This window comes from Chamaea fasciata, unplaced genomic scaffold (genome assembly GCF_029207755.1).
Source record: "Chamaea fasciata isolate MVZ Bird 193981 ecotype frontalis unplaced genomic scaffold, bChaFas1.0.hap1 SCAF_4, whole genome shotgun sequence".
NCBI classification, from domain to species: Eukaryota; Metazoa; Chordata; class Aves; order Passeriformes; family Sylviidae; genus Chamaea; species Chamaea fasciata.
Window position 1 is genome coordinate 68,496,485 of NW_027094089.1, and position 27,299 is coordinate 68,523,783.

Below are 27,299 nucleotides of genomic sequence, written 5' to 3' on the forward strand. Positions count from 1 at the left end.
ACCTCCAGATCTGTACTCATCAGTCCGACAAGGCTGGGGTTGCTCATGTTTGGCTCTGTATAACTGTTTCTCTTCCAGAGAAAACTATAGAAGGCTGCGAAGATAACACAACCTCTGTGATAGCCTAAAACCTGTAGTGTTTTATCTTTTTTAAAAATAAATATATAAATAAATAAGCCACTTCCCAGAGGTAAGTAACTATTTGGAATGAAGACTAAACATGCACTTAAGCAGAATTTCAAATAAAAAAAAAAAAATACCTGCTGGCCAGGGGCAAAGAAATAAAGCAAATGTAGCTGGGTCAGGGTGATGTCAGTGCTATATAAACATATACTTGAGGTAAGCTTTCTTCAGAACTTTATTACTGCTCTCAAATTCTTTGAAAGAATTGGTATTCTCAGTGAGTTCTGTTGTTGGTTTTGCCCCATGAAACCAAAAATCAGAGTGATACAGAATTGAGTGGCAAAACATTCAGGGAAATATTTATTTAAGTGAAGCTGCAAGGTCTATGCACAGAGATCAGCACAGTGGCTTGGCATACCTCATGTGTGTTATTTCAGTTTGTGGTGGTTTTTTTTTTTTTTTTTTTTTTTTTTTTTTTTTTTTTTTTTTTTTTTTAATGTGTGTGTAAATACATCTTTACCAGTAGAAGGCATACTGAAGCAGACAGAGAAAAAGTATGGTCCAATTTAACTATGACTAAATCAGTTTCTGGGCTTGATGCAGCAGCACAGTAAAACTGTCTAGTGAAGTCACCAGCTAGTAGTGTCCTGTGGATTTTCTTGAGGAAAAAGCGGTTTCAGGAAAGAGCCAGCCAGACACTTATCATTGCATTAAACCCATGAAAAAGAAGCATACTTGTATTCTTCCTTGTTTTTCCTAAAATACAAGAACTGGGAGGTGAGAGACATGACTTCTTAATCCCAGTTCTGCTCTAAAGACTTACAGACAGGAGGATCTGCCAAATGGGAGTTGATTTTTCTTCCACGAGTTGATGCTGTAGATGCCACATCAAGCTCAAATTTCCATAAAAAACTGGATCATTACAGCAAATATTGTACAACAGCAGCAATACCCATTTCTGTCTGAATAGAAGTGAAAGACAAAATTAACCACAGCCAGCAAAGCTGCTGGCAGTACAGTGATGTGGGTTTGCCCCACACTGAGGGCCAGCCTTGCAGGAAAGTGGATATAACTTGAGGGAGACTGCTCTTGGAAGATGTTTCTAAATCAAGAGGTTTAATGAAGAAATAATAAAGTAACAAAATGTTGCAGAAAACAAATAATAAGGCCCACAAAGGCGCCTAAGAAAACCTCAGACACCTTGCTAAGACATCTCAAAAAGCCTTTACTTTCTTTTGTGCTCTTTAAGTACTAAATGTTTTAGGAGGGATAACTTGGTTTGCAGCCAATAGAGAGGGATACACGGTTTGAAGAACGGTGACAAGATCCAATAGATGCTTCTCTCTGGCTCTGAGCCAATCCTTCTCAGGAGGCTATGGAAGAATCTAGGTTCTTTACCTTAAGGAGTGAGCCTTAAACTTACCCTATACGGAAAATATTTGCGGGGTGTGTGGGGTGCATTACTATACAGTGACACCTTTGTTACGCTCTCCTTAGAAAACAAAATTAATTAAAAAACATAATTAATGACAGGATGAGTGACCACCTTTTATTTTAAAATGTCACTCAACTTCCCTCTCAGCAAGTTTATGCTTTCTTCTTACGCATCTGACCATGTCATTTACATTCCTTTTTCCAGATAAGAAGTTACACAGAAGGAACAGTATTCAACAGTATTTGAGCCAGTATTTTAAGTTGCAAATTATAAAAGCAGCCTGTTCTAATTCAGTGTGACAAGTGTAATGCAAAATGAGGACGTTTTACTTTTTTTACATAGTCTTTTCCCTGCAGGACTTGCCTATCACATTACTTAAAGATTTAGAAATACCCTAGCTTTCTGTTCAGCTGGAAAGAAGTCACAACAGAAGCAGTAATTAAAGATACTTCAGTTTTTGGTGCTGTTAAGGGTTTCTTTTTCATTACTCAACTGAACAGTTCTGCCAGACTGAGACCTCACAATGTCATTTACACTTCATTTATTTAAACCAGCTTTGCACAAATACAAAGTCACACAGGGAAAAGTGACAACTCTGCGTAAAGGGACCTGGAGCCAATATATGCAACTGGCCTTTGATGCAATGGGTATATCAGAAAGAGGTATGAGAACAGATACTGGGACAGACTAATGCACTAAGAGAGCTAAGAAGCTCTCTCTTTGAAAAAAACCCCACAAATCTGTTAATAATTAAATAGCTTTACTTGTTACTTTCTGTGAGATGGCGCTTCATTTAACACAGAACTGTTAAAGAAGCAGTTCTTGCAAGCAGAACTGAGCCCTGTCTCTTTACTGCCAATTATTGGGTATCCAACAGTATCTTTAAAAACTACAGTGCACACTCACAGAATCACACAAATTTTAAGGTTGGAAAAGATGCATTGAATCCAACCACTGACCCAGCACCACCATGTTGACCACAAACCATATCCCCAGGTGCCACATCCACAGATTTCTTGAACACTCCCAGAGATGGTAATTCTACTCCTTCAGTGAAGAAACATTTCCTAATATCCAGTTTAAAGCTTGCCTGGAGCTGCAGGGGTTTGTTGTGACCCAAGGGCAGAATCCAGCACTTCCCCTGGGTTACCTCACCCCATCAGCCTCATCCCATGGATCCAGCCTGTCCAGACACCTCTGCAGAGCCCTCCTGCCCCCTCCAGCAGATCCACACTCCTACTCAGTGTTATCTGCAAATCTACTGAGGGAACACTCCAGACCAACAAATATACATAATAATCAAGAGCTCATCCCAACACAGCATGCACTGATGATGACGCCTCACTAATCCACTTGTGTTATTCCACATTTCAAACTTAGTTTCCCATGCATTTCCATGAGACAGCTTTTTAAAAAAATCAAGGGTTACATCTTTCAGTCCTTAAACTGCTTTCAGGTCTTAAATCTTTTGCTGACAGCCACTCCACACCTGCATGTGGAAAGGCTACAAAATACTTGTCCTCCCTTTAGTGCTGTTGAAAGGTTACAGAACCGATGGAAATTTTCTTTACTCTAAGCGTACCACATACTTTCCCCAAAAAACTTGTCAAAATAGAGAATAAATGTTGATATTCTATATACAACATGCCCTTAGGAGCAACAACAAAACACACCACCCTCAAAAACAAGATGCTGCAGTTGCAGGGGAAACGAATGTCACAGTTTCATTTCATGGCTTCTATTATTATGCAGAAAGTAAGACTTTAAGCCAGTAGTAGTATTTTTTTGTTCTGAAAGTGCAGAACAGCTAGGAAAACTCACATCCAAGAGTTAACTTTTAATTGTAGGAAAATTCTATCAATCAATTAGCTTAACCTGAAATGTGCCTTCCTTTATTGATGCCTCAAATGCAGTTTTTCTACAGGGTTAATCACAGTTTTTATCACACAGAAATCCTGCATTTATGCAAACCCGCTAAAAAGAAACCAGGAGAGCAGCAAAAGACTCTGGGCATAAATGCACACCAAGCAAAATCTGAAATAAAACAGCTACTTTCTGCCATAATCCTGTGATGGAGCTAGTTGAGTATTATAAATAATTAAGTGTCCAGCACTTTGTTGATGTCAACCATCATATACCAGGAAAGGCTAAATAAGCATACACATCCCTCACACAGCCTCCACTTCCTTTCTAAAAATCACCAGTTTTCCTCTTTGGGACAGGGGCTTTAAAAGCTTTTATTCTCCATCAACTACTTGATTTCTTTGCCTGGAGAAAAATCCTTACAGTTATCGCATGGCCATTTCTGTAAAAGCAGCAGCATTTTTTCAACCTAAAGTAACAGATACTGGTTACAGTGCAGTATGAATATGAAATGCAGTGTTTCACAGATAAAAGCGATCCTTTTCAATCCACAAACTCCCAAATTAGTATCAAAATGATACACTGATAAAACAAATTTTCATGGAAAAAAATTAAATTAAGACCAGCATTTGAAAGTGCATAATTTATAGAAGAAAATTAATTATTAGCCTCTGTTGAACAGAATTTACGTATTAATTTCTGTCCTTATTTTGCTGTCTGCTTGGAAAAAGGTGATATACATATGTAAATCATGAACAGGAAATCCAAAGCAAAACCCAATTTTTAGCACATCAACACCATAAACTAATTTGCACCAGTTTTGATTACACTGGGGTTTTATAATGAATCCTGTAAACAAAGAACGCAGTTCACAGGTTTGCTGCACAGGTCAAACCACTTGTTTCCTAAATTTCTACTCTGTTTTTCACAGGAGTGAGTGTATTTGAGTAGAAACATTTCTGGTAAAGTGTTTATCCAGCTAAAAGCACTAAATTGCTAAGGAGTTTTCTGCAGGAGGATGCCATTTGTATTTAATGCCAGTACCAATGATAATCAAGTTATGGAACTTGCAGGTAAGTACAGGAAGTGTTGCGTTGTTGCTGAACAAGTATTAAAAAAGACATGCAAAACAAGACCTCCACCGAGTGGCAGGATGTTTCCTAGTTGTGTTTCTCAAAACTTCCTTCTACTAATTTACAGGAATTCCTGCCACAGCAAAGAAAATAGAAAAATTATTCTAAAATTCATATTTCTCCCACTGTCACCAAATAACAGGCTCTAACCAATAACAGCTATAACCAAGAATTTGATCATGCAGGAAGGTTCCTACCATAACTTAAGAATTGTCCATCAACTCCCCCTTTCTACTTTCTGCTGGGCTGGCATGTGATTGAAATGCCACTACATTGGTCACAGAAAAGGGCTCATCCAAGATGAAAGACATGTTAAAAACTCTTAATTTTGCCAAGAAAAAGAAAATAGTCCAGCCAATTAAAAAAATATTCTAATCAACTTCCAAAATTCTGGCCATGCATTTAAAATAATACATTCAGGCTATGTCAAAGACAACTATTTTACAGCACTTTTGAATTTATCTTTATGTTACTATGCTTGCTTAAACTGCTTAGCCTTGTACTTGCATGATGCAGTAAAAGTCAGTCCAGCAAGAACAGAACCAGGAGCAAAGACGAGCACAAATGCAACCAAGTGTGAAAAAAGCTCTAAAAAATTAATTTTCCAAATGTGAAGCAGTATCAGTCATTATTCAGAAGAAATCTGCATCTCAAATGCCACTGTTCCATTCAAAGGATTTTTCTTCAGCTTCAAAGCCCATCAATTTCAAGGATTCAACACTCACTCAACTTCTAGCCCAGTTCTAAGAAGAAACAAATTCTAAAAACTTTACTTTGTAGCACAGAGGTACTTTATTAAAATGTTTTCCAGACATCAGAATAATGTGAAAAGGACAGAAAAAGTTTCAACATTGGCAAAATTTCAACTGTTGCCCATACAAATGTAGACTAGACCTCTAGAGACTTTGTTTTGTTACTAGAAATTGTAAACAAGTAAGGCAATCCATATTGAAACATCTTTCTAATTTGTTAGAAAAAAAAACACGTAAGAAAATTTAAGCTGGTACCACTATCTTAACACAACTACAAGGTGTAACATGAATCCTCTTCCAGAATTAAGAACTCTAAACCAATTCCCAACAGCACCTAAAATACAAGGAGGTCGTAGCAACTAGTCTAGAGTGGTATAATCTAAAGAAAATCGATCCCCAAAACACACTGGAATATTCCTACTCCAGCAAGGTTTCAATGAAGAGAGACTGGCGTATAAATCTGAGAGAGACAGGAGCATCAATTCTAAATTCTCCTTGACAGGAGTCACCAGCTCACATCCTGCGAGGAAGTCGAGATGCTTGTGACAAACCTTCCTTTTTTTTTTTTTTCAGTGGCAAAGGAAATTTAAGGCCATCAGACTCGCAGCTTTTAAAATTCAGACAGGAAAATAACATTGTGCTTCTCAGAAGGCTCTTCTGCAGGCAGGGATTACCACAGCTGGAAGAGCCTGGAGTGGCTGGAATTTCACATGACCACACAGCTTCTGTTGGATGCCCTTTGCTCTACCTGTAGTGAACAGGGAGAACCATTTAAAACAAAACAAAACAAACAAACAAAAAACCCCAAAGGAGAAACATCAAAAAAACCTCCTCAAAACCAAAACAACAAAAAAAACCAACCACCCCAGCAGCAAAATATTTTCCTACTCAAAATTACCTATGCTTTTTAAAAGAATACTTTTAAATAAATATATAAAAATTTTGTATGAATTATATATTAAATATATATCAAATATATATTATATATACAACTTTTAAATGTATTAAATTATTGGCCCGTTTCATTAAATAATTAAAATTATTTAATAAACAACAGTCACCAAAGCTGTACAACCTGTTACATCCTGGAATTAAAAAAATGTTACATGTCCTTTCCTATTGAGGAATACTAGAGGACAGGTACCAGAAAAATACAAATAATTGTCGTATTTAAATCAGAGAGCATATACAAGCACCATGAGAGGTTTCATGTAAGAAATCTAACATCTCTCATTCCCAACACAGTGTCTTTTTTTGGGGGTCTTCAGAACTTCATATTTTCACCATGCCAAGGACATTTTTTCTCAAAGAGTTTTCAAATCTCAAATTTTCTCTATCAGAGAAAACATCTGAACAGAAGACACTAATGAGATTTTCTCTTCCAGAGATAAAGGGATTTAAATTCTCAAAACTTTCAGTAAATTTACCTGCTTAAGCAAAACTTCAGCATAAACTATTGCCGGGGGGGAGGGGGGCGAAATCTTGTTAGGAAAAGTTTAAGGGAAAAAAAAAATTCCCTTATCTTTAAACTTTGAAAAAAGTGTACTTCTCTGCAAGAGGATATATATTAGGCAATATTTTTACACTGGTTTCAGTAAGACAGCTCCATGCTTTCATTAATTACTGATTAAAAAAAAATAAAAGAATATCCACACTTGATTTTTAAATTTTTTTAAAGAATTCATGACTCAATATCTCCCTTTTTTTAACTTAAATAACCTTGTTAACCTTAAAAGAGAATACCTGCTGATGGTAAATGTCTTCCTCATCCAGAGCTTCAACTGCTTCTTCCTCAACTTCCTCATCTTCTCCTTTACGTGCTGTTGTTTTGAACACAGTGCTTCTCTGAGCAACCTCCTACAAGACATTTTTTAGACTTGAACTCTTAAAAAACTATCTCCTGTTGCTCACCAGCTTAAGGTTCTGAGAAATGAAAGCTCTAGCTGCTGGGGAAAACTAACTTCATTCATTTTGTTTATATACTTTTTAGGTATTGCTGAGGATAAACAGCTCAGTTTTAAGTATCTTAATGATTAAAAGGATTGTTTCTGACAAAACACTCATAAGGTTCTTCCAAAATCTGCTTTTTTTCCCCATATATTATTTTCTTTCAAGTGCAGCATATCACAGTAACTGTCTCACCCCAAGCTATAACTTACACCTCACCTGAATTAACCCCTCGTTCTTCACTGTGGGATTCCCCACTCCTCATAAGCCCACAGGCTGAAGGAAAACTAATTTAGAAGACAAATCACTGAAGAGCTTACCAAAACTTTCTTTTCAAAGTGTGTTCTAAGGCACTGCCCAGCTCCTGGCATGAGGGAGGTGCCTGAACAAGTAATTTTTGTACTATTTAGACTCAATAGAGAGAAAAAGAATCACAGGCTTCAGCAGAGGCTTTTCTGAACTGCAGCTAATTCTCCAAAAGGAGGAAACTTTACCCAACGCTTCAGTGCATTCCTGTGTGGAGCCCTAACCTGCATCTTTGTCAGAGATGCCACCACAGAAAAAGCTCACACAGATCTGAGATGCTTTACCTCTCCCTGAGAATTTTTCAGCACAACTTTCACATCTTCACCAGTGCCCCAGGAATTCTGGTTCTTCCAGATGAGGTCAGTGGGAGGGCTCGCAGTTACTCCAGCATTTGCAGCCCAGATCTGACAACGGAAGTCACACAGGAACATTTTTTGCCAGTCTTACCACATTTCAAAATTACTGAATCAATTAATGTATTTAATGTAAGTGAATGTGAATCTCTTCCACTGAAGAAAACCAAGGATCTTCCAAACTTTTGTACAATAAAACATGTGTTTTTAATGCAGGGACTTTAAAATACGTAATAGAATGCAAAAGTTTCACCTGTACACGGTGAAAATTACTGCTTCATAGAGAAAGTAAAGTTCTGAAAAACATCTCTCTGTATTAATTGTCCCAGCAACTGACGCAGTGAATGCCCAACACAAACACAGGCATTTATTTCCTGAACATGTACATAGGAAGGACAAAACTAAAAAATCCTGTCTTTCTGACCCACAGAAGTTGGCCTGAAGTCCATTTCAAAGGAGCAGCTGAAACTTGACAACTTACTGTAACAGTCTGGCCTGCCTTTAGTACATATCTTGAGGTATATCTGTAACTTGCAGAAGTGTCTCCTATTTTTCGGATCATCTCCCAACCTCCCATAGGTTGATCCTAAGAAAAGGGAGAGAAAAGGTTTCCACCAGCATTTATTTTCTGGTATGCATGTAGTGTGTTTTATCTTTAAGGTTGTGACACACATAAAGCATTCAGTGAAAGGGTTTATTATCACTTGATCTTCAGCATAAAATTAGAATAATTTTAGGTAAATTTATCTTACCTCTTATTTAAAATTAAAGTTTAATACATCCTGCTTTTGAGTTTTGATGTTAACTAATGTTTATGATTTGCATCAGTTTTGTTATCACTTGGTTCAGAGAAATACATATTAGTAATATATATTAAATATTAAAATCCCCTTACAAATATTTATTGTTTTTGAAGCACAGAATGGCAAGCAGGCTTCCTAGAAAACAAAATATTGCTGTTAGTATTCTTGAAATATTTTCATATATGCACACCTGCCACCACATACTCCCTATATTTCTTTTCCTATCAACTACTTGAAAAGCATTAACAGATAATATACAAGTCATCTTTACAGAATTACTATTTCAAAACAAGAGTAAGCATTTTTAAACTCTCCCACCAACAGTTTCTGATCAGTGAACAGCTGCCATTGTCAGTTAAAATTATCTAAATATCAACAATCTTATTTCAATGGATGCTGCCATTCAGTTTGTCACTGCACCAAAACATACCATACTTACAGAGGATTTTATACTTTTTAAAAATCTATTTATTTATATAAACTGTCAAAGCACTTGTGAATATTCCCCAAGTACAGTTTATTACACTGCACTACAAGGAGTTGCTCAAATCTAGACCCTCTGGAAAAGTGCTAAAAACATGAACCACCCAGGGTTACTGGGAACAAAACTGATGCTTCTTCCTTATGAAACAATGGACATGTAAGCAATAAAACGTGGGGGGAAAATCTGTGTGGTAAACAAGTATATGTGTGGCAGGGGGGAAGCTCAAAAAAAAAAACCCTCAAAAAAGCAAAAAAAGGCAGGTTCTTACTCAAATAGTTTTTGACCTGGCTGAATTGAGTCATCTACACACTGAAGTGTCTAGATGAAGAGAAATGTCAAGGTCTCTTGAATTCACTAAACCAAACCATTGCTCCCCAGATGTGGTAATTACAGGTAATTACAACCCACATGATCACTGACTGGAGGAGCCTATCCACATCCTCACTGATTAGAGGGGTCTGGGACACTTGGATCCAGGCCAGTCTTTGTCACCTATATCATCACAATGAGCTGCCTTTTAGTGAAGATACAGGAGGGAAATATACTGTATGTAACAGCATAATTGTGAGTGCAATGTAAGGAAAAGTTGTGATTATTGTTTATCAAAGGGCTCTTCATTTGTGTAGATACGTGTACCCTCCCAATATAAACTCCAAGCTATTCACAGAATCAAATAAATCTCAGTAACAGTGACATATATAAATAACTGTAACAGTGGCTTTGGCATGGGAACTGAGGGCTCACAAAATAGTGGGTGTAGCCAAGGAAGAAGAAAAACTATGACTTAGGAAAGGTCTATGCAGATACAAGGGACATTGGCAGTTAAATTAATCTAGACCTTTATTTTGCATCTGTTTATATTTCTTTTGGGCCTTTTTGAGGCAGAGAAAGTGCTGAAAAGACTTCTAAACCAGCCTGATGTCTGCTTGCAGTATTTCTTATCCTATCCTATTCTTATTATTGTGCAGTATTTCCTTATCAGGAACAATGTCATCTGTGAAGTTTTACAGGAATGTAACTTGCAAGGCAGAAGACAGAAGTGCGAGGTAACTATTTGGTGGACAGGCCACCTTGCAGTAAAACAAAAGCACTGAAAATCTTTGGGGCAAATCACCATCAATCCAGAACAGTGTGTAAAAGCTTCCTTTGAGACACATCAGTTCCTTAATGCCGTGAGCTCCGGGATCAACACAAAGCCCTGCAAGGGCGCCTAGGACGCCTTTGTGCCTCAACTCGTGACACGTGTCGGCACTTCCAAACCTGCTCAGAAGTGTTCTTCAAGCGGATGAACTTCCCATCCACATCTATCTCCTCAATGGACACATTCCCTGTGGCAGAGGCAGAGTGGGAAATGGTCACACTGCTGCTGGCTTCAGACTCCTCCACATCGATCCTCTTCCTCTTGCCGCCAGCCGTGCGGACACTGCGGCTGGACGAGGCCCGCGAGACAGTCACCCGTGAGGAGGGGCTGGGGGACAGCTTCAGCCTGGAGTGGGGAAGGGAGAATCACATCACAGAAAAGGAGGCTCAGGGAGGGACCTCCTTGCTCTCCACAACTCCCTGGTAGGGGGTGAACCGAGCTGGGAGTCAGACTCTGCTTGCAGGCAATGTGGGACAGTGAGAGGAGACAGCTCAAGCTGGGCCAGGGATGGTGTACACTGGGTTACCAGAAGGAATTTCTTCACCAAAAAGGTGGTCAGGCTTTGCCCAGGGAAATACTGGCTTCACCATCCCTGGAACTGCTAGAAACACACATGGATGTGGCACTTGGGGACATGGTTTAGTACTGACCATGGAAGTACTGGGTTAGAGGACATGGTTTACTGCTGACCATGGCAGTACTGGGTCAACAGCTGGACTCGAATATTTTCCAGTCTTAATGATTCCAAGATTTGATTTTATTTTTCCCTCCTTTCACTTCCTTTAATTTAGATAGCAACACAGTAAACAAATCATGTTACATGAAGAAGTGAAGGCTTAAGTACTTAAGAGATTAATAAAATGCTGTCAAACAGCTGATTAATGTTCCTGGAGCACAGAATACTGATGGACTACTACATTAAGAGTGTAAAAGCATTTCTGAGCATTTGTTAAAAACTAAAAAGAAACAAAAACCCTAGGGAGACTTAAGTCACTGTGGGAAAGTAATGCAAAAACACAGTGGCATAAAAGCTGCTTTAAATGACAGTTGTGACAGAGGTGAAAACTCTCAGCACTGGAAGAATTCTGAGGCCAAATGAGGAAAATGCAGCTGACTGATGAGCTGGGCAATCAAAATGGCTATGACTCTATTAAAATTATTCTATACTTAAAGAAATTTGGGTAACAATTGATTAACCCTGAAATTAATTTCAAAGAAGAATATTAACAGCACGAAACAGGCACACAAATGGTAATTCATTACTTCCTCTGTGCTGGATCTTAAAACAAACAAACAAACAAACAAAAAAAAAAAAATAGAAAAAAGTGCTGCCTTGAGAGCTGGTCTGATAACCAGTGTGCTGGGTCTCATGGTGACTTAGACCTGTGTCAGACAGAAGGGGGCAAAACCAGCACCTTGGAAAGCAGTCAAAAGCACCACTAAAAATTGCTTTTTAACAGAGAAAGAGACAAGTAAAGCACAGAGATAACAGAGACACCACCTTGTTGCTATGTCCTTTCCTACCTCTCCTCTTCACCCTCCAGCAATTTCCGGTATGCATTGATCTCCATGTCAAGTGCCAGTTTAACATCCAGGAGTTGCTCGTAGTCAGTCAGCTGCTCCTGCATCTGATTTCTTATCTCTGCAATTTCCTTCTCCTTCTCTGCCAGCATTTTGCGGCAGTTTTCCTGTTCCTGGGTCAAGTCGCTCTCCAGCTCCTGTGCTCTGTCCTGCCATGCTCTGGACTGGAGAAAAAGCATTGAAAACATCAGTGATGGTGCAAAGGAAAGGTCATCCAAGCCTCCACATACTCTGCTGTTCAGGCAACACAGAATCCAAAACACAGAAGTTGTGTTCTCCCCTATTTCTGAGTTCAAACTCACCCGTGTTTAACTTCCAGCTCTCCACCTCACCTACAAACATAAACACCTCAAATTCCAGTGAAACTTGCAACATCCTTGGAAAAATAACTCTGCTCCATTCTTCTGAGGTCTGAAAAGACGTGACTGTACTTGAAATTACTCAGGAAGGAAAATTGAGCTTAAGGGTTTACCCGTTTAACATGTGCCAGCCAGGACACAGAAAGACAGTCTTAAGCTGCACCAGGGGAAGTTTAGGCTCGACATTAGGACAAATTTCTTCACCAAAAGGGTGGTTAGACATTGGAATGGGCTGCCCAGGGAGGCAGGTGGAAGAGTCATCACCCCTGGAGGTGTTGAAGTGCTCTGTAGTTTCCAGATGTCTGCTTTGTGCTGTGGCTTGGTGCTGCTAATCCTGAATTCTGGAGGCAGCTTCCCTAAAGGAAGTAGGGTTGTTGTCAGTGAAAACCTGCCTGCCTATCCTTAAAGCCTCCAAGGCTTGCTCAGAGTGTGGTGATAAGCATTTCTTGAAGAAATCTGATTTGTCTCCTACTTCAAAAATTCCATCAAGCCAGTAGATCTTAAAACTGCATACCCAGAATGGAATGCTTATCAAAGAAAGCCCAAAACTATGGCAGCTTTAGGGTTTACTTTCCATGAGCAGGCTTTCTTCTGTCTCATAGCACCTTGAGATTTAATTTTTTTTTTTTTAATTAAAGGGCGGGAATCAATGCCTCATAATCACGAAGTTTGCTATGCATGCATTCCTATTTAGGAAGTCACCACATATTCCAGAGACAATGAGAAGGGAGTCTACATGTCTGACACAGGGGACCAGTGTAACTGGTTGTCAATGCTAAGAGTCAGATAAGGAATTTAATAAAAGGAGTTTCGTGTCATAGTGGAAGATCATAGTGGAGTCTACTACAGAGTTCAGTGCTGGCAACTTATACCAGACCAGCACCAGGGGCAAGAGATTTCCAAGAAAATTAAGCCTAACTTAGTGCTAGTAAAGTGGAAAACAAAAGCGTACTGTCTGACTTCATGAATGCTTCCAAAAAAACCGACCCCAAAATCACAGCAAAATGGTTTCTTTCAGTGGAAGATCACAGTTAAAATTACGTAAGTTGATTTTCCCTGAAGTTAGCAACAAACACTTCTGCCAGTGCAGAAGCAAATCCCCTGAACCAAGTTGTCACTCCTGAAGTAACAGAACAGAGGCAATTAACTTAAAAAAACTGTTGACTGAACCCCCAGAAGATGATGGTAATCTAAAGACAGAAATAAGATATAAATGGCCAAAACTTACCATCCAATTCCTGTGGAACTTCATGCATACTCATTGTATCACCTGATCTTTTCCAGAGACTAACTTGACTAGATAAAAGGAAAACTAGGGAGATTCTTACTAGTATCTGCCAATTTATTTGGAAAATTAGGAAATAATGTCCCCCACATTTATATTTTTCACTTGAAATACACAGAATTTTGATGTCCTACTAAGAGTCTACTGTACCAGAGGAATAAAATTTAAAATGTATCACAGAAAGGATCAAAGAGTAGTAGTATTTTATATTCCTACAAAAATGTAAATGTTTTGTTGCATTTTCAAGTGAGTTACAAAAGCTTACTGCAGAACCAGCTCCTAACACTTCTCATTTTCACTCTCGATTCCCCATTGCAGCACACACAATGTTACAAATAGGCCAGTACTGAACATATCATTTGTCATACATTATATCATGCTTCTCTCGGAGTGGTCTATACCCTCTGTGATTTAGTAATAACCAATTTCTTCTCGAGATTTATGTTCTACAGATGCTCAAGTATAGTTATTAGATGCTTTAACTCAGTCTCACATTCCTAATCTGGGCAAGATCGCATCATTAGTTTTGTTTTTTTCAGATGTCTAGAAGCAAACTGGATCTAGGATGAAAAGATACTGCAAATTCCAATTCTGGCTTTCAATGTTGCTTTACAGAATTCTACACTAGGCTGGTTCAGTCACTACTAAACTGTTCAGTGTCAAGAATATTTAGTACACATTTGTTTAAAATTGCCTCATCTATCCCATAAAAATTTTCACAAAAGCCAGTAAACAGTAACCTGTTTCAAAGCTCTATAGCAGAATACTACACACAGAAAAAAACCATAAAGTTTGTCAAAAGGAGACATTAAGGAATTTGAAAAAGTACAGAGCAGTAGGAGAGAAGACAAACTCAGGTCGTGACGCTGAACATACTTACAAGTTAAGGGAAAGACAGAGCTTTAATGCAAAAACCAACAACCGTAATGGAAAGAAAAGCCCTTTAATACAAAAATCAACAGCTGTAAATAGCAGGACCGAGGAGGCACAGCTGGTTACCTCTTTCTGGAGGTTGGTGATGTGGGATGACAGGCTGTCAATGCGCATGCGGCTCTCATTCAGCTGCTCTCTGATGGTGTTGGCTGCAGAGCTGCTCATCTCCGAGGACAGCCTGGCACTCTCCAGCTGCAGGGCACCAAAGTGAAGACATCAGTTGCAAAGTAACTTTCACTAGAAGAGGGAATGAACCAACAATACCCCACACTGGACGCTAAGCCACTGAGTTCCTCTCTGCACCTCCAACAAACTGACTCTTTTCTTTCTTTAGGCTAAAATGTGGTGCCTCGGTTACCATCTTGGATTGTCCCGCCTGAAATTCCAATTCTCTGAATATTTAGGATTAAAACTTCCCCTTGTAGACATTACTGAAATTGAACTACCAAGTTCAGTTTTCATGCTGGCCAAAGTTTATTTAATACACTTAAACTGAAGAAGATAAACTGAAATTACCAATTCTCTAAAAAGAGGCAAACTTGTTAACTTTTAGGCAATATAAGCAAATTGGTACCGGTACCCGAGCCCCCTAAGCCACTACTGCTTCATTTTGTCAGTTCAACCTTGAATAGTTTTACTTTTACAAAAATAACTAAATCATTCCTGCTGAACACAATCACACACACTTGAACTGCACCGTGGATTCACTGAACTTGATGACGATGCAAAGCAATCTACTTTTTTAACTAAGTTTCCAAAAATACAGAAAAGTATACCTGATGAGAAAGACCAAGAAATCAGTGAGAGGTTGCATTTTTTGGCTATATCATATTCTTTTCCAAGCCAGACTGAAGGCCTGGAGATAAGCAGGCTGAAAAGACCAAAACCAATGCTAATAAATTCAGTTTTCATGAACTTTTCTGCTGTAACATCCCACCCTGGTTTTAAAAAATATTAACTGCAACGAGTACAGCCACAGAAACCAGGTTCAGTTGAGACATCAGGGTGCCTCCTGACACAAATGCTGAGTAACAGCAGAGGAAGGAAATGATGAGGTATAACTGATTTCAGCTTTCTGCGTAGATAAGGGAAAAACAAGTTACTGGACATTGTAAAACTTCCCCATGTTTTGTACAGGATCAGAGGACTCTGCCTTCTCAGCAACCCCCACTATGAATTTTTATAGAAAACATGGGACACCTTAGAGATCATTGTTCTATATCATGCTTAACAATGCATGAACTTTCCTTGAATTCACAGTAATCCCAGTATTAATAATTTTTCCCCCAGATCACCTTCACACAGTGCTTCCTTCCCTTCTGTTACTGTACTTGATGAGGATTAAACCTGCTCCCAAAGTGAGATGTGAAAATGCAAATTCACACTCCAACGCATGCTAATTTCAAACCCAGCTCCCTAATAATCCCCTCTGAGCTGGCAGTAATTATGCTATTAAGCAAAATAAAAACAAAGTACATCAAACAGCTGTGTGAAAACATGTTCTCACTTTGGAATGGAAAGTCTCTTCAAGCTCTTCTTTGTACAGCTTCACTTGTGCATCATGCTGCTCTCTGATTTCATGGAGGGCCTGGGCCAGTTTGTGCTCATATTCAATCTGACGCCCAGAATCAACCTCGACCAGGCGAGTTTCATGCTTCCTTCTTGTCTCATTGATTTCCTGTGAGAACCAGAAAAACATGGTAACACTCAGTAAACACAGGACAAAAATTTCAGAAGACTATCCTGTTGAGTGGAATGCAGGTTCTAGTATCAGATTATTTTGACATGAAACTTTAAGTAGAAACAGCCTCCCCACTCTTACTTTGCAATAGCCACTCATTAAAATAAAAGCTAGGATTCCATCAGCATTTTTTTCTGAGAGGTATCTGAACTCTCAACAAATACACCTCAGAATCATTAGATTTTAGAAATATATTCCTCCTTTCTTGAGGTATCTTCTGTGCTTCAACAAAATCAAACTACTGTGAAATAACACTCACCCCACTTTCCCCATTTACTAGTGTGCTTGCTGTGCTTTCTTGGGAAAGAAAGGGATTCCAACAACATGAAACAAAGTTGAAAATACTCCTAGCACGAAAAAGTACACATGGAACAAAAGTACATCTGGTCAAGTACACTTGCTACAGTCCTAAGGTTCCTCCTGGAAAGCCTCAAGGGTCACAGGTGAAAGGGAGGCAAGAAAAAGTTCTAAAAGACAACTATTCATGCATTTTTATTTCCATTATTCAAAAGGACCCTATTAGAAAAGTTTGAAATTAAAAACATTGCAGGTCCAGAGCACCTGCTTGTGTCTCCCTCCACCTTATTTCTTATAATGGGATTACATGTAAAATTACTAACCTACGTTCTCATTAATAAAAAAAAGACATGTGCATTGCATATTATGATCAGAATTTAAGATGAAACAACACGATATATCAAGTTATCCTGCCAGAAGAATTCAGAGTTAAAATCATTTTTCCTAGAAAAAAGAAGTTAGAAATCTTCATGCCAGAACAGAGGTAAACTCTACTCTGAGTAGGAGTTCAAGACAACTTGCAGAGGTACCTCCCAACCTAAATTATTCTTCTGTTCTAGAATGACCTCCCAGTTATCTTCTTCTCTTTAAAAACATTAATTCGTGAGGCTGAATTTACCTCCTCATACATATTTTTACGGAATTCCAGGTCCTCAATGAGGCTCTGACAACGGTTTTCAAGATCCACCTTCTGCAAGGTTTCATTTATAAGCTGGTCCTTGGCAGCAGCTAAAGAAGCTTCAAGCTTTAAGAAATAAAAAAAAATCAACACAATTATGCAGCAGAACACACACGAAGGCAAGAGCTTCACAGAACTACAGCTAACTAACTACACATTAAGGTTTAACTTCACAACCAAATCCCAATATTTACACCAATAATACTACATATCAAACACACACACACTTTTGCAGTTGCTTATACAAGTGAGTTCTATATATTTCACATTAGTAACTAGCATTGAAATTGCTACTTAATAATTTTCCTTACAAACAAATTTTTAATACATGGAAAACACCAGTTTCCTGGTTTCCACAACACGTCCTCTTGAGGTGGTGCTGCCCAAGATCACAAATCAAAAGCTACCAAAACTAGGACAAGAAGTTTTCTTTATTGTTCCACCACAACATTGAGGACCACAGGCAGAACCAAAAGGAGGGCAGAGAGAAACTGTTATTTGTCAGTTATTATCTGTTCTTGTGAAGTCAGTCTGCCCCCTCAAAACACTTCTGGAAAGTGTCAAGTGCACTTTAAGTCTTGACTTGCTTTCTTCCCCTCTAAGTATCCCTTGCAATTTCAGCATCTGCAATTTTAAGAGCACTCTCTTCCACTATTCACGTTATTAATAAAACTCAACAGTACTGGACTCAGAAAACTGCTCAACACTGCTTCTAGTGTTGAAAGTGAACCACAGCTTGTTCTAGCTGTGACCAGATGACAGATTTTCATCCTTTTTTTTTTTTGGTTACAAAGTTCTATTTTATCAGATTGGCAGCTCAGAATATAGAAAACCACCTCAACTGGCTAAGAGAAATTGAAGGTTAGAAGTTTCTTCTTCTCACCTCTATAATTTGATCTTTCAGATCTTCAATTTCTCCCTCCAGACTTTTCTTATCACCGAGAGCTGTAGCCAGTGCAGCTTCTTTAGAATTCAGGGCCGCTTCAAACTCACGAAGTTTGGCCTGGGCTCCATTGAGGTCAGATTCCTTTTTTGCATAGCTGGAACAAAACAGAGAAAATGTTTGCAAGAAAACCTAGAAATACCACCAGAGTCAACTGCTGACTAATAAAGCAATCTGAATCTCAAACTTGAGAAACACCTGTCAAAAACATTCTGTGTTAGCTGAATTAACTGTGCTTTGCAGCACCCTTCAAAAATGGCAAAGCTCCACAGACCTGAGGAAACAGACCCAAATCCTGCCCATACAACAATATCTGCCATCACAGAAATTACACTGGTGCAGAGGTGATATAATTTCTGTATGAAGGCAAGCACAGAAGATTTTCAAATTACTTTCAAAATAGTTTTTTTGTGTCTAGACAAGCAGTCAAGCATTTTCCAGGTGCTTATTTCCTAAACCAACATATTCAAACAGAGAAGTCAAATGGGAAAAAAAGTAATGTCACATAAACACAAGTCCATTATCCACAAATAATGCTGTAATAGCCTACTATCAAAAACAGGAGAAAGGAAATCCAAATTCATGAATCAAAATGTTTCTTGTCCTTAGATGACACAAGCAGCCATTAAATGTGTAACAAGTTCTTCAGCCTTGGAGTTCATAATTTTTCTTCCTGGGATATCCACATTTGTCTATCAAGGGCAGTAGCATGCAGAAGTCCTAGATGGTTTTAATTGAACTATGAACTTTTTAAAGGAATGGACAGATACCATTAATACCAGCTCAATAATACCACAGCTGGCATATCCTTCTTCAGTTGTCATGCTTTTCTTTCCAGATGTAAAATAAAAAAAAAAAAAAAAAAAGGCAGAATTAACAACATAATGCTGAGATGACTTCAAATTGGATAGATTCAGAATACATCCACTACTCTTTTTAATCAGTGTACAGCCTGTAAGACACAACAGCAACGCTTCTTGACAAAATGAAACCTAATGGAAAATCAACAAAACTTTAAAAGGAGGGATCCTCAGCTTTAAAAGATCCTTTTTTTCAAGATTACCTGCACTTATCATGCTTGGGAAAAGTGGGTGCACACAGAGGGATGCAGGGATGGAATGTATGTCTGGAGGTTTCAGCACCACAGCCACACCACATGGCAGGCTTTACGCAACAGACTTAGCGCTTGCTAATCCAGATCCCGTGGGATTAGCACCTGCTGCCCCCGTGGCATCCAAGGGGCAGGCTGGGAGCCCCTGTGACACACATAAACACTCTCTTCTGCACTCAGCTGCTTCCTCCGGCTCAACGCGCACCCCATTCCTTCGTGGCATTTCACTCCTCAGAACCACAGCTGGGTCCACAGCTTGGACAAAAAACATGGGATTTACGGTTTGGACACTCCTGCTTTCAGCATTCTGCATTATTCCCTAGAGGTACTGTACTGTTCTTCCTCTTCCACCCAGGCCTGCTGGAACTTCAGCATGCAGGGAAGGTGTGCAGCAGAAAAGGAAAAAGAAGGAAGGCAAGGTAGGTTGCCCTAGTACACCTGTAAAAAAACCCGATCTCTACATCCCCTACTAGGAAGTATGAGGGCCCACAGCAGATATTTGTTGTTTGATCACTGATGGAAAAAAAAAAAAAAGCTTTAATCAAAACATGAAGAAACTGCTTCTCCCATGCTGAAACCAAGCCTACCAAGTCAGACCCTGAAATGAGAAAGTTGCAGAACTATTGACAGCGTGCTGCTCCCCAGTCTGTCCCAAATTATCCTGGACTCTGAAACAGGGACACTCCCCAAAATATGCCACTATCCAAAGTGTGTGGATACCCTAAAATTATTTGGATTTTAAATTCATTTAATGCAAATACCTTTTTAATGAATTTACAGACTGGAAGACAGCTGAGAAGAGCATGCTTGCCATGCATCAGCAGAGAGAAAAGGGTATTATAAAATGGAGTAGCAACAACAGCATGATTAAAACCCAGTGTAGTACCCTGCACCACAACAGGTAAATATTACCCATTAGATCACCCCTTTCTGGCTTGTTTGCAACAAGATTGTCTGTGAAGCCACAGCGTAATTTAATGCAACAAAAGCCAAAGCAGGGAGGGTGGTGGGTGGGTGGAGAATTAAAATTAAGCACTATTAGCTGTTAGTGTCATGAGTTGTCTAATTATGAGACAGCTCAGCTGAACACATTCTCAGAGAGAAAACAGAAACTGGAGCTCAACACTTCAAACACTGGAAGCCAGATGAAATCTCAGCAACTCAGCAGTGTCATCCCAGCCCTAAAGGGAATACAGGAAAGGAGGGAAAGATCAGAAAAGAGTCTGTGATTTATAAAAACAAACACCAATGTAAACAACACATACTTCACCCTTACACCCACTAATTTTCACCAGGAAGAACTTCAGCCTCTTGACAATAGCTGCCTTCTGACTCCCCAGAGAGCCAAAGCTACATCTGAACACAGCAAATGAAAAAACCTCAAACACCTTCCTGTTGCAGTGTTCAGAAATTACCTAGAACTGTACCCCTTTTCAAGTAGTTTGACTCATGAAAGGAAAATAAGAGCTAAGAAGTAATTGCTGACTTGCATCTTTTTCAAAGAAGCAAGCTCTCTTTTGACTTCAAAGTGTGTGGATCTTCTTATCCATGGAATTGTTAACAACAACATAGAATTTCATGTAATCTACCTTAAACTTCTTGCTAACTTAATAGAAAAGCCATACAAAAAAACCCCAACAAAACCAAACCAAACAAAAAAACCCACCCAACAACAACAACAAAAACCCCCAAAACCCAACCAAACAAAAACCCAAAGAAATAATTTTCTAGTTGTTCAATAAACTGAACCGACCATCTGGAGCCAGACAAACCACACACCTAATGCAAGTTAAGCAGTCAGCAGCCAGACCTCGGGAGGTATAATTCAAAAGTTCCTTTGAAACTGACCAAGTGCAGGATGCCACCAGCCTTCAGCAGATTCTTCTCACTTCCCACACCCCATCCACCCTTTTCTGCTACTACTTAGGAGTCTGATCACAAAGCTAAGCATTACCAACATTACTCAAACCCTCCTCAAAAAGCATTGGCTTTCAGCCAAGTCATGACATAGATACACATGTGTTGTAATTCCTGATAATGCAACCTATATTTAGACACATATAAAATTACATTTACTGCACAGTGGGCTGGCTTTCTACTCCAGTTGTGGAGAAATATGAAAATAATAAAAAAAACCTCCAAGTACAGTCACTAAATCTCTGTTTTATTTAGCTAGCTGTCACTTTCCCACATTTTTCCCCTATGGCTGAAAAAATGTATTTTGTCGATACAGACAAGCCTGTATTTTGCAAGTGACTTAAAATAACATAAGAAGCACCGAAGAGCATTCAAATTTTTGAACAGAGATCAACATGAAAATAAGAGTAACTGGACGAATTTGGCTTTCCTGTAAATAAATATATGTAATGTGGCTTCAACTTGTCTCATGTCACCCATTTTATTTAGATGTAGTGTTTGAAACCAACAACAACACATCATCTCTGGTCACATACTGCTCAGCTGTGACCCTACTTGAAATCCAACCCAAAGTTCATGGTCATCTATGTGAATCCCATGACTATAACCCACTTCTAAGCAGAACCTACATAAAGACATAACAAGCCACACTTCCTCTTACCATGTCGTCATTACATGTCCACATATTTGAGACCAAATATTTGTCCTACACCGCACAAAAGACATGCGTACTTGAGAATATAAATTCTTACATTTCAGTGGCTTGAATTATTTTGCAACAAGTTAATCATCCCACTCCTTCCTCCTCTGGCTGCTCTATGATACACATCAAAACAGTGACAGATTTCAGATTAAAGCTCTGGAGTTCCCCAGACTCCAATCTTTGCCTCACTTTTCAAGATCACCTACAATAACAGAACTATGCCTCAAAAAATTTCAAGTCAAGCTTCCTTTCCACAGTTCTTCCCCAGGTCCTTGCAGCACATATGCACATATGAACAGGTGTCACATCTTTGCCTGCACCAACACCACATGGTTCTGTGTAGTTACTCAGGGTACCAGCTGCAGAGTGCCTCACACTCACACCGGAATTCAAGCCACAGGCTGATGGGAAGCTGTTCCTGATATTTATTTTACTGCCTAATCTCAGTGCAGAATTGTACTTCAGAGTGTAGATGGGAAGGAAGACCAACTGAAGATTCAAAGCCAGCCAGATAGATAAATTATCTCTTTGATATTTAAAATTGAAGTTTAGTTTCTTGCCACAAATTACACTTGCTATTAATGCTTGCACTCTACAAAACACCCGAAAATAATTAAGAAAGATTAAGTCCTTTACCAACATCTTCAATAAAACACACAATTTCCTTTTTAAGTTACTTTAATCACATTGTCTCCTCTTCTAGGAGAGCAGATGTCCCTTCGCACTGGCAAATTGCCACAGTGAAACCTCAGCCTGCCAAAGACAAATGTAAGCAATGGGTTTCCTAAACGAGCAAATGTTAACACCAGCTTATGCCTCCTAAAGAACACAATTTCCTCACAAGACCAACCAGATTGTGGACAAGTCCAACCAGGGATTTTTGATCTGCTGTACATTTAATCAAGTCCCCATTACAAACATTCTTTGAAATAAACTTCCTTTATCTTGGAAACCATTTCCACCAGTGGAAAACTACGCTGAAACCTGACCCACCAGCAGAGCCACACCACACAACAGCCAGCCTGGCTTTCTGAAAGGCCTTTGCTCAACACAACTTGGTGACACAGCTGTGCCGAACTTCACAATGTGCACTCTTGTTAAGCCAATTGCTCCAGTGACAAAGGACACTTCTCCCCCCCACCATCTTGGCTCAGCAGCTCTCCCTGGTCTGTACTTGGGGAAAAGATGAACCCATGACATTTCCCCTCAAAACCAGAAGCTTCATCCAGTCCTGCAGGATGTGATGGAGCAATTGGGATCTGCTGCTTAAACGATGGCATTATGACGTGCCCAAGGATGACACCTTTCACTGATTTGTATGCCTTGTGTGTTTAACCCTTTCCTCAAGAAATATGGAATTTGCAGCAATCTGAACTCCCAGCCAAGACAACGCTACTCCCTTGTAGGAAGCGCACTCAGCCAAAAAATAACAGGAGCAGTTACCCCAAAATAATTTTTTGCTAATTATATCATCACACATTTTAAGACTTCATGATCCAGCTACCTACAGGCAACTACCTTCTTTCACCTTTATTGTTCATGAGCAAGTCCAGCAGCTGGAAATCAATATGCACAGACATTCTCTGGAGGTACTGCTGGTGTCTTCCACAGACCTTGACTGCAAAACTGTAGCAGTCATAATTAACTACACTATTTATTTAAAGGACAGAAGTAGAGGCACGTCTCTACAATACCCATCATCAATGGCAAAGCACACAGTAGTCTTGCTTAACCACTAAGGAGAAAATAAATTGGAAATTCTGTGAAACTGGTATTGTCTCTCAATTCTTTCTCGAACTATAGAAGAGAGATCTCTCTTTCTCCACCTCCCAAGAGCTCTCCAAGAATTCTATACACCTAAATTCAAATTACATGGGTTTTTCCCCCAAGTGTTGAGATACATAGATTTATTTTCCCTTATCTCCATTCTGCCCATCACAAGCTTCCTACTTACACAATTATGAGTATCACTTTCCCATCCCCTCTCCAGAACAGAAATAGGGAAGCTGCTTTTTTAATCTCACTTTTCCCCCCCCTAGTTCTTTAGAGATTTGAACTGTCAAGGGAAACCTTGATATTTAGCTACAGCAGAACCCACTGCATGCCAAGCACTCTAGAAAGAGAGCATTCAACAAGTCTGCTATATATAGGAGTATCAGCTAAAGAAACAAATGCAATTTTCCTTGAGGGATCAGAAGTATGAACAGAGCAAGCTTTTTGGTGCATCACCATACAGATGGCACTGAAGTCAGCAAATCCAACAAATAATTGACTGTATCTTGTAAACAAAGAATAAGAGAAGTCCTACAGCACTTTGAGAGTAACTTGAAGCTTGAGTTTGATGCACTAATTTGAAGGGCAACTGAAAGATGACTGGAATAAAACGGTTCAGGCAATTAAGAAGGATGCCATGCTAACAGAGAAAGCAGAGTTGCACAAGAATAACACCTACAACAATATTCAAATAGCACAAGAAGGCCAGCTAGACCACGAATGATATTGCCCAGCCTCACATAACTAAGTGGCAAATCACCTTTGCTCCCTCCACAGGCCTGGAAGACCTCGAGAGCCCTTTCTCCTCACATTTATCTCCACTGGCTCTGCAGGGAACCAAAGCCATCACCAATTTGAGTTATGACATGGCTACCAGAATACCTAATCACACAAATCAAACATGCCAGGAAACTCTCTTATTTCTTTCCCCAAGTGGCTGTTAGATCCAAACAACTACATATGCACATTTAAACTAAAGCCAGTGCATACATCACACTGCAGTTCAGCTTTCAGAGAGGGTAAGGAAAACTCTGTTGAGAGAACACATTCTTATCTTACCTTGCAAACCTTTACAGTACTCCTATGCACATTTACGCAAAGTGTTTTTAAGAGTATTTTTTGTCAGGTCATAATGTGACTTAACAGCTTTAGGAAGCCATGAGGGAGTGTGCTCCAGTTAAGGTGAAAAAGCCCTTCGCTCCTTTTTAAGACTTTGCAAATAGAATTACAGATAAGCTTATATATCCCCGAGATATCCATCTTAACAACACTCAAAGACGACTAAGAAACTGCACGCCCATCATGAGGTTTGGCACCAAACAACACCAAAGAGCCATAAACAAGTGGAATCCAGGAGCCTCAAACAGCATTAGGCGTTTTCTTTACTAAATTATCCAGGAGTTCTTGGCAATCAACACCCTGCCCTACCAAAATATCAAGGTTTTTGCCAAGTACCCCATCACAGACAAATGCAAGACAGAAAATGCAGATAACCATGTCCACATTATTAATGCCCTGGTTCCAGTCACAAAAAGGGAATCCACTATCTACTGCATTTAGACCCCAACCCCGCACACGGAGTCTTGTGAGAAGCTGACACAAGAGCGTGTCTTCCTCAATAAAATCACTAAGAAATGGAAATTCCTGGCTTGACCTTGGAGTCAAATAATGTTGGTGCCTGTCTGCAGCTACACCTGGTTTTCCCTATCACTGTCAACAACCACTTTGATTTAAGACCTTTCATAAGGTGCCAAAAGGTAACCTCAAGAACAATCAGTCTTACTAATTAGAAGCTCACAGTCTTAGTTTTTCAAATAACAGAGTCCAAAATATATCAGAGCCATCTGCAGGCATGCGAGAACATCAATATGCTGGTTACACATGAAGAATCCTCTTCATCACAAAAAATCAGGTCTGAGAGGGCATTTAAGACCAGCAGCAGAGGAAGAATAACAACTCTGGAGGTTTTTTCCCCTCCCAGCATTGACACACCTTGTGATTCCAAGACTAAAGCGTGAATGCCTAGATCTGCAGCAGTCACAGAAAGCAAATTAAAGGTAAACACAAACATGGAGCCAAATATATAATTGGATTGAGTCAAATGTTTAAAAAAGCAAAATCTAGTGTCTCAAAATCAGTTCACTGCAGGACTGAGGATCTTGGCACTGTGCCCTACAGCCCTCAATCTGGGGGATGTGTGGACACAAATTCTATCTTTTGTAACATCTGAACATCCAGGAAGGCACAGAAATTACAGTTCTCTTTGGTTTTAAGTATGCCCCACATATTACCTAGTGAATATTTTCATATTATGAAGGTAATCTGTTTCAGGAAAGTTCTATTTTTCATTCCGAAGCAGCCTGAGCCTGAAAAGACAGCACCCCGTCCGTGCAGGGGGCGGTGAATAGTCATGGAATCATAGAATGTTAGAGAGACTGGAATGGACTCTGAAGTCCCTCGCCAGAGGCAGGGATGCCACCGACTACAGCAGATCGTTCAGAGCTTCATCAAGCCTGGCCTGGAACACTTCCAGGGATGGGGCATCCACAACCTCCCTGGGCAACATGTACCAGGGGACCTCACCTCCCTCACAGCCAGGAATTTCTTCCCAACATCCCATCTGCCCTTCTTCACTTTAAAGCCGTTCCCACCCTGTTCTATCACTCCGTGCCCTTGCCAAAAATCTCTCTCCAGCCTCCTTTAGTTATAGGAAGCTGCTCTAAGGTCTCTCTTACTGCGGGTAGCAATCAGAGCACTTCACCTCATTTTTTAAGCGCCAGCCTCCCTGTTCAACCTGTTCTAGCGCCTCACCACCCGCGCAGTAAGGAATTTCTGCCTAATATCTAACCTATCTAACCAAAACTTCCCCCTTTTTCCGTCTGCACCGGCCGGAGCCACCACGACCGGCACTGGAGCGCCGGACCGGCTGCGGATGCTGCGCGGACCGGGGCACTCGCACCCGGCAGGGGCGGCGCTCGGGGCCGGCGCTTCCCGCCGGGGCGGAGCGGCGGCAGCACTGCCCGAGCCTCATTCATTCCCTCATTCATTCCCGGCCGCACAGCCCCCGGCGGAGCGCCCGCGGGACGGGCGGGCGGCAGCGCAGGGCGCGCACCGCGAGTGTCTCCGCCACCGCTCCGCCCGCATCCCGATCTCCATCCCCCAATCGCACGGGTGCTGCCCGGACTTTTCCGCGCTGCCCACCTGCCCAGCAGCTGCTCGTGCTCGGCGCGCAGCTTGCCCAGCTCGATCTGCAGCTTGGCGCGCTCCCGCGCCGTGTCGTCCAGCGCCCGCCGCGCGTCCGCCAGCTCGGCCTCGTAGATCGCCTTGAGCCCGGTGACCTCGCGGCCCCGCACCTCCTCCCGCTGGGTCACCTGCAGCTGCAGCGCGCTGTTCTCCGTTTCCAGGCTCCGCACCTTGTCGATGTACACGGCCAGGCGGTCGTTCAGCTGCCGCAGCTCCTCCTTCTCCTGCAGGCGGGAGATGCGCGTCGGGCTCTGCGGCATCGCGACAACGGCTGGGCCGCGAGTCCGCGGCGTGGGGTCGGCCATGGAGCGCGGGCGGCGGGAACACCGGCGGGGCGGGAATCGGGCGGGGACGGACGGACAGACGGACGCGCGGACCGACCGCCACGGTCGCC

The 27,299-nt window shown here is 40.5% G+C and overlaps 1 protein-coding gene across 1 annotated transcript; it reads right to left on the reverse strand.

Annotated features, from left to right (window-relative positions):
• Positions 1 to 5,328: 5,328 nt before the first annotated feature.
• On the reverse strand, positions 5,329 to 27,299 carry LMNB1 (lamin B1). Its single transcript, XM_066181873.1, has 11 exons — positions 26,864 to 27,299; positions 18,099 to 18,255; positions 17,156 to 17,281; positions 16,006 to 16,176; positions 14,565 to 14,690; positions 11,865 to 12,085; positions 10,460 to 10,685; positions 8,394 to 8,498; positions 7,844 to 7,963; positions 7,050 to 7,163; positions 5,329 to 6,054 (listed from the first exon to the last, which is right to left on the reverse strand). Exons 1-11 carry the CDS (start codon positions 27,208 to 27,210, stop codon positions 6,013 to 6,015), a joined length of 1,755 nt encoding a protein of 584 aa, XP_066037970.1. The 5' UTR covers positions 27,211 to 27,299; the 3' UTR covers positions 5,329 to 6,012.

Excerpts from the sequence above, each read along its gene's own strand:
- LMNB1 (XM_066181873.1), bottom strand. The coding sequence starts at position 27,210 with ATGGCCGACCCCACGCCGCGGACTCGCGGCCCAGCCGTTGTCGCGATG. Across the intron at positions 16,177-17,155 it reads GTAAAAATATGTATGAGGAG|GAAATCAATGAGACAAGAAG; the intron begins GTAAATTCAGCC and ends TGGTTCTCACAG. Across the intron at positions 7,964-8,393 it reads AGGCAGGCCAGACTGTTACA|ATCTGGGCTGCAAATGCTGG; the intron begins GTAAGTTGTCAA and ends TTCCGTTGTCAG.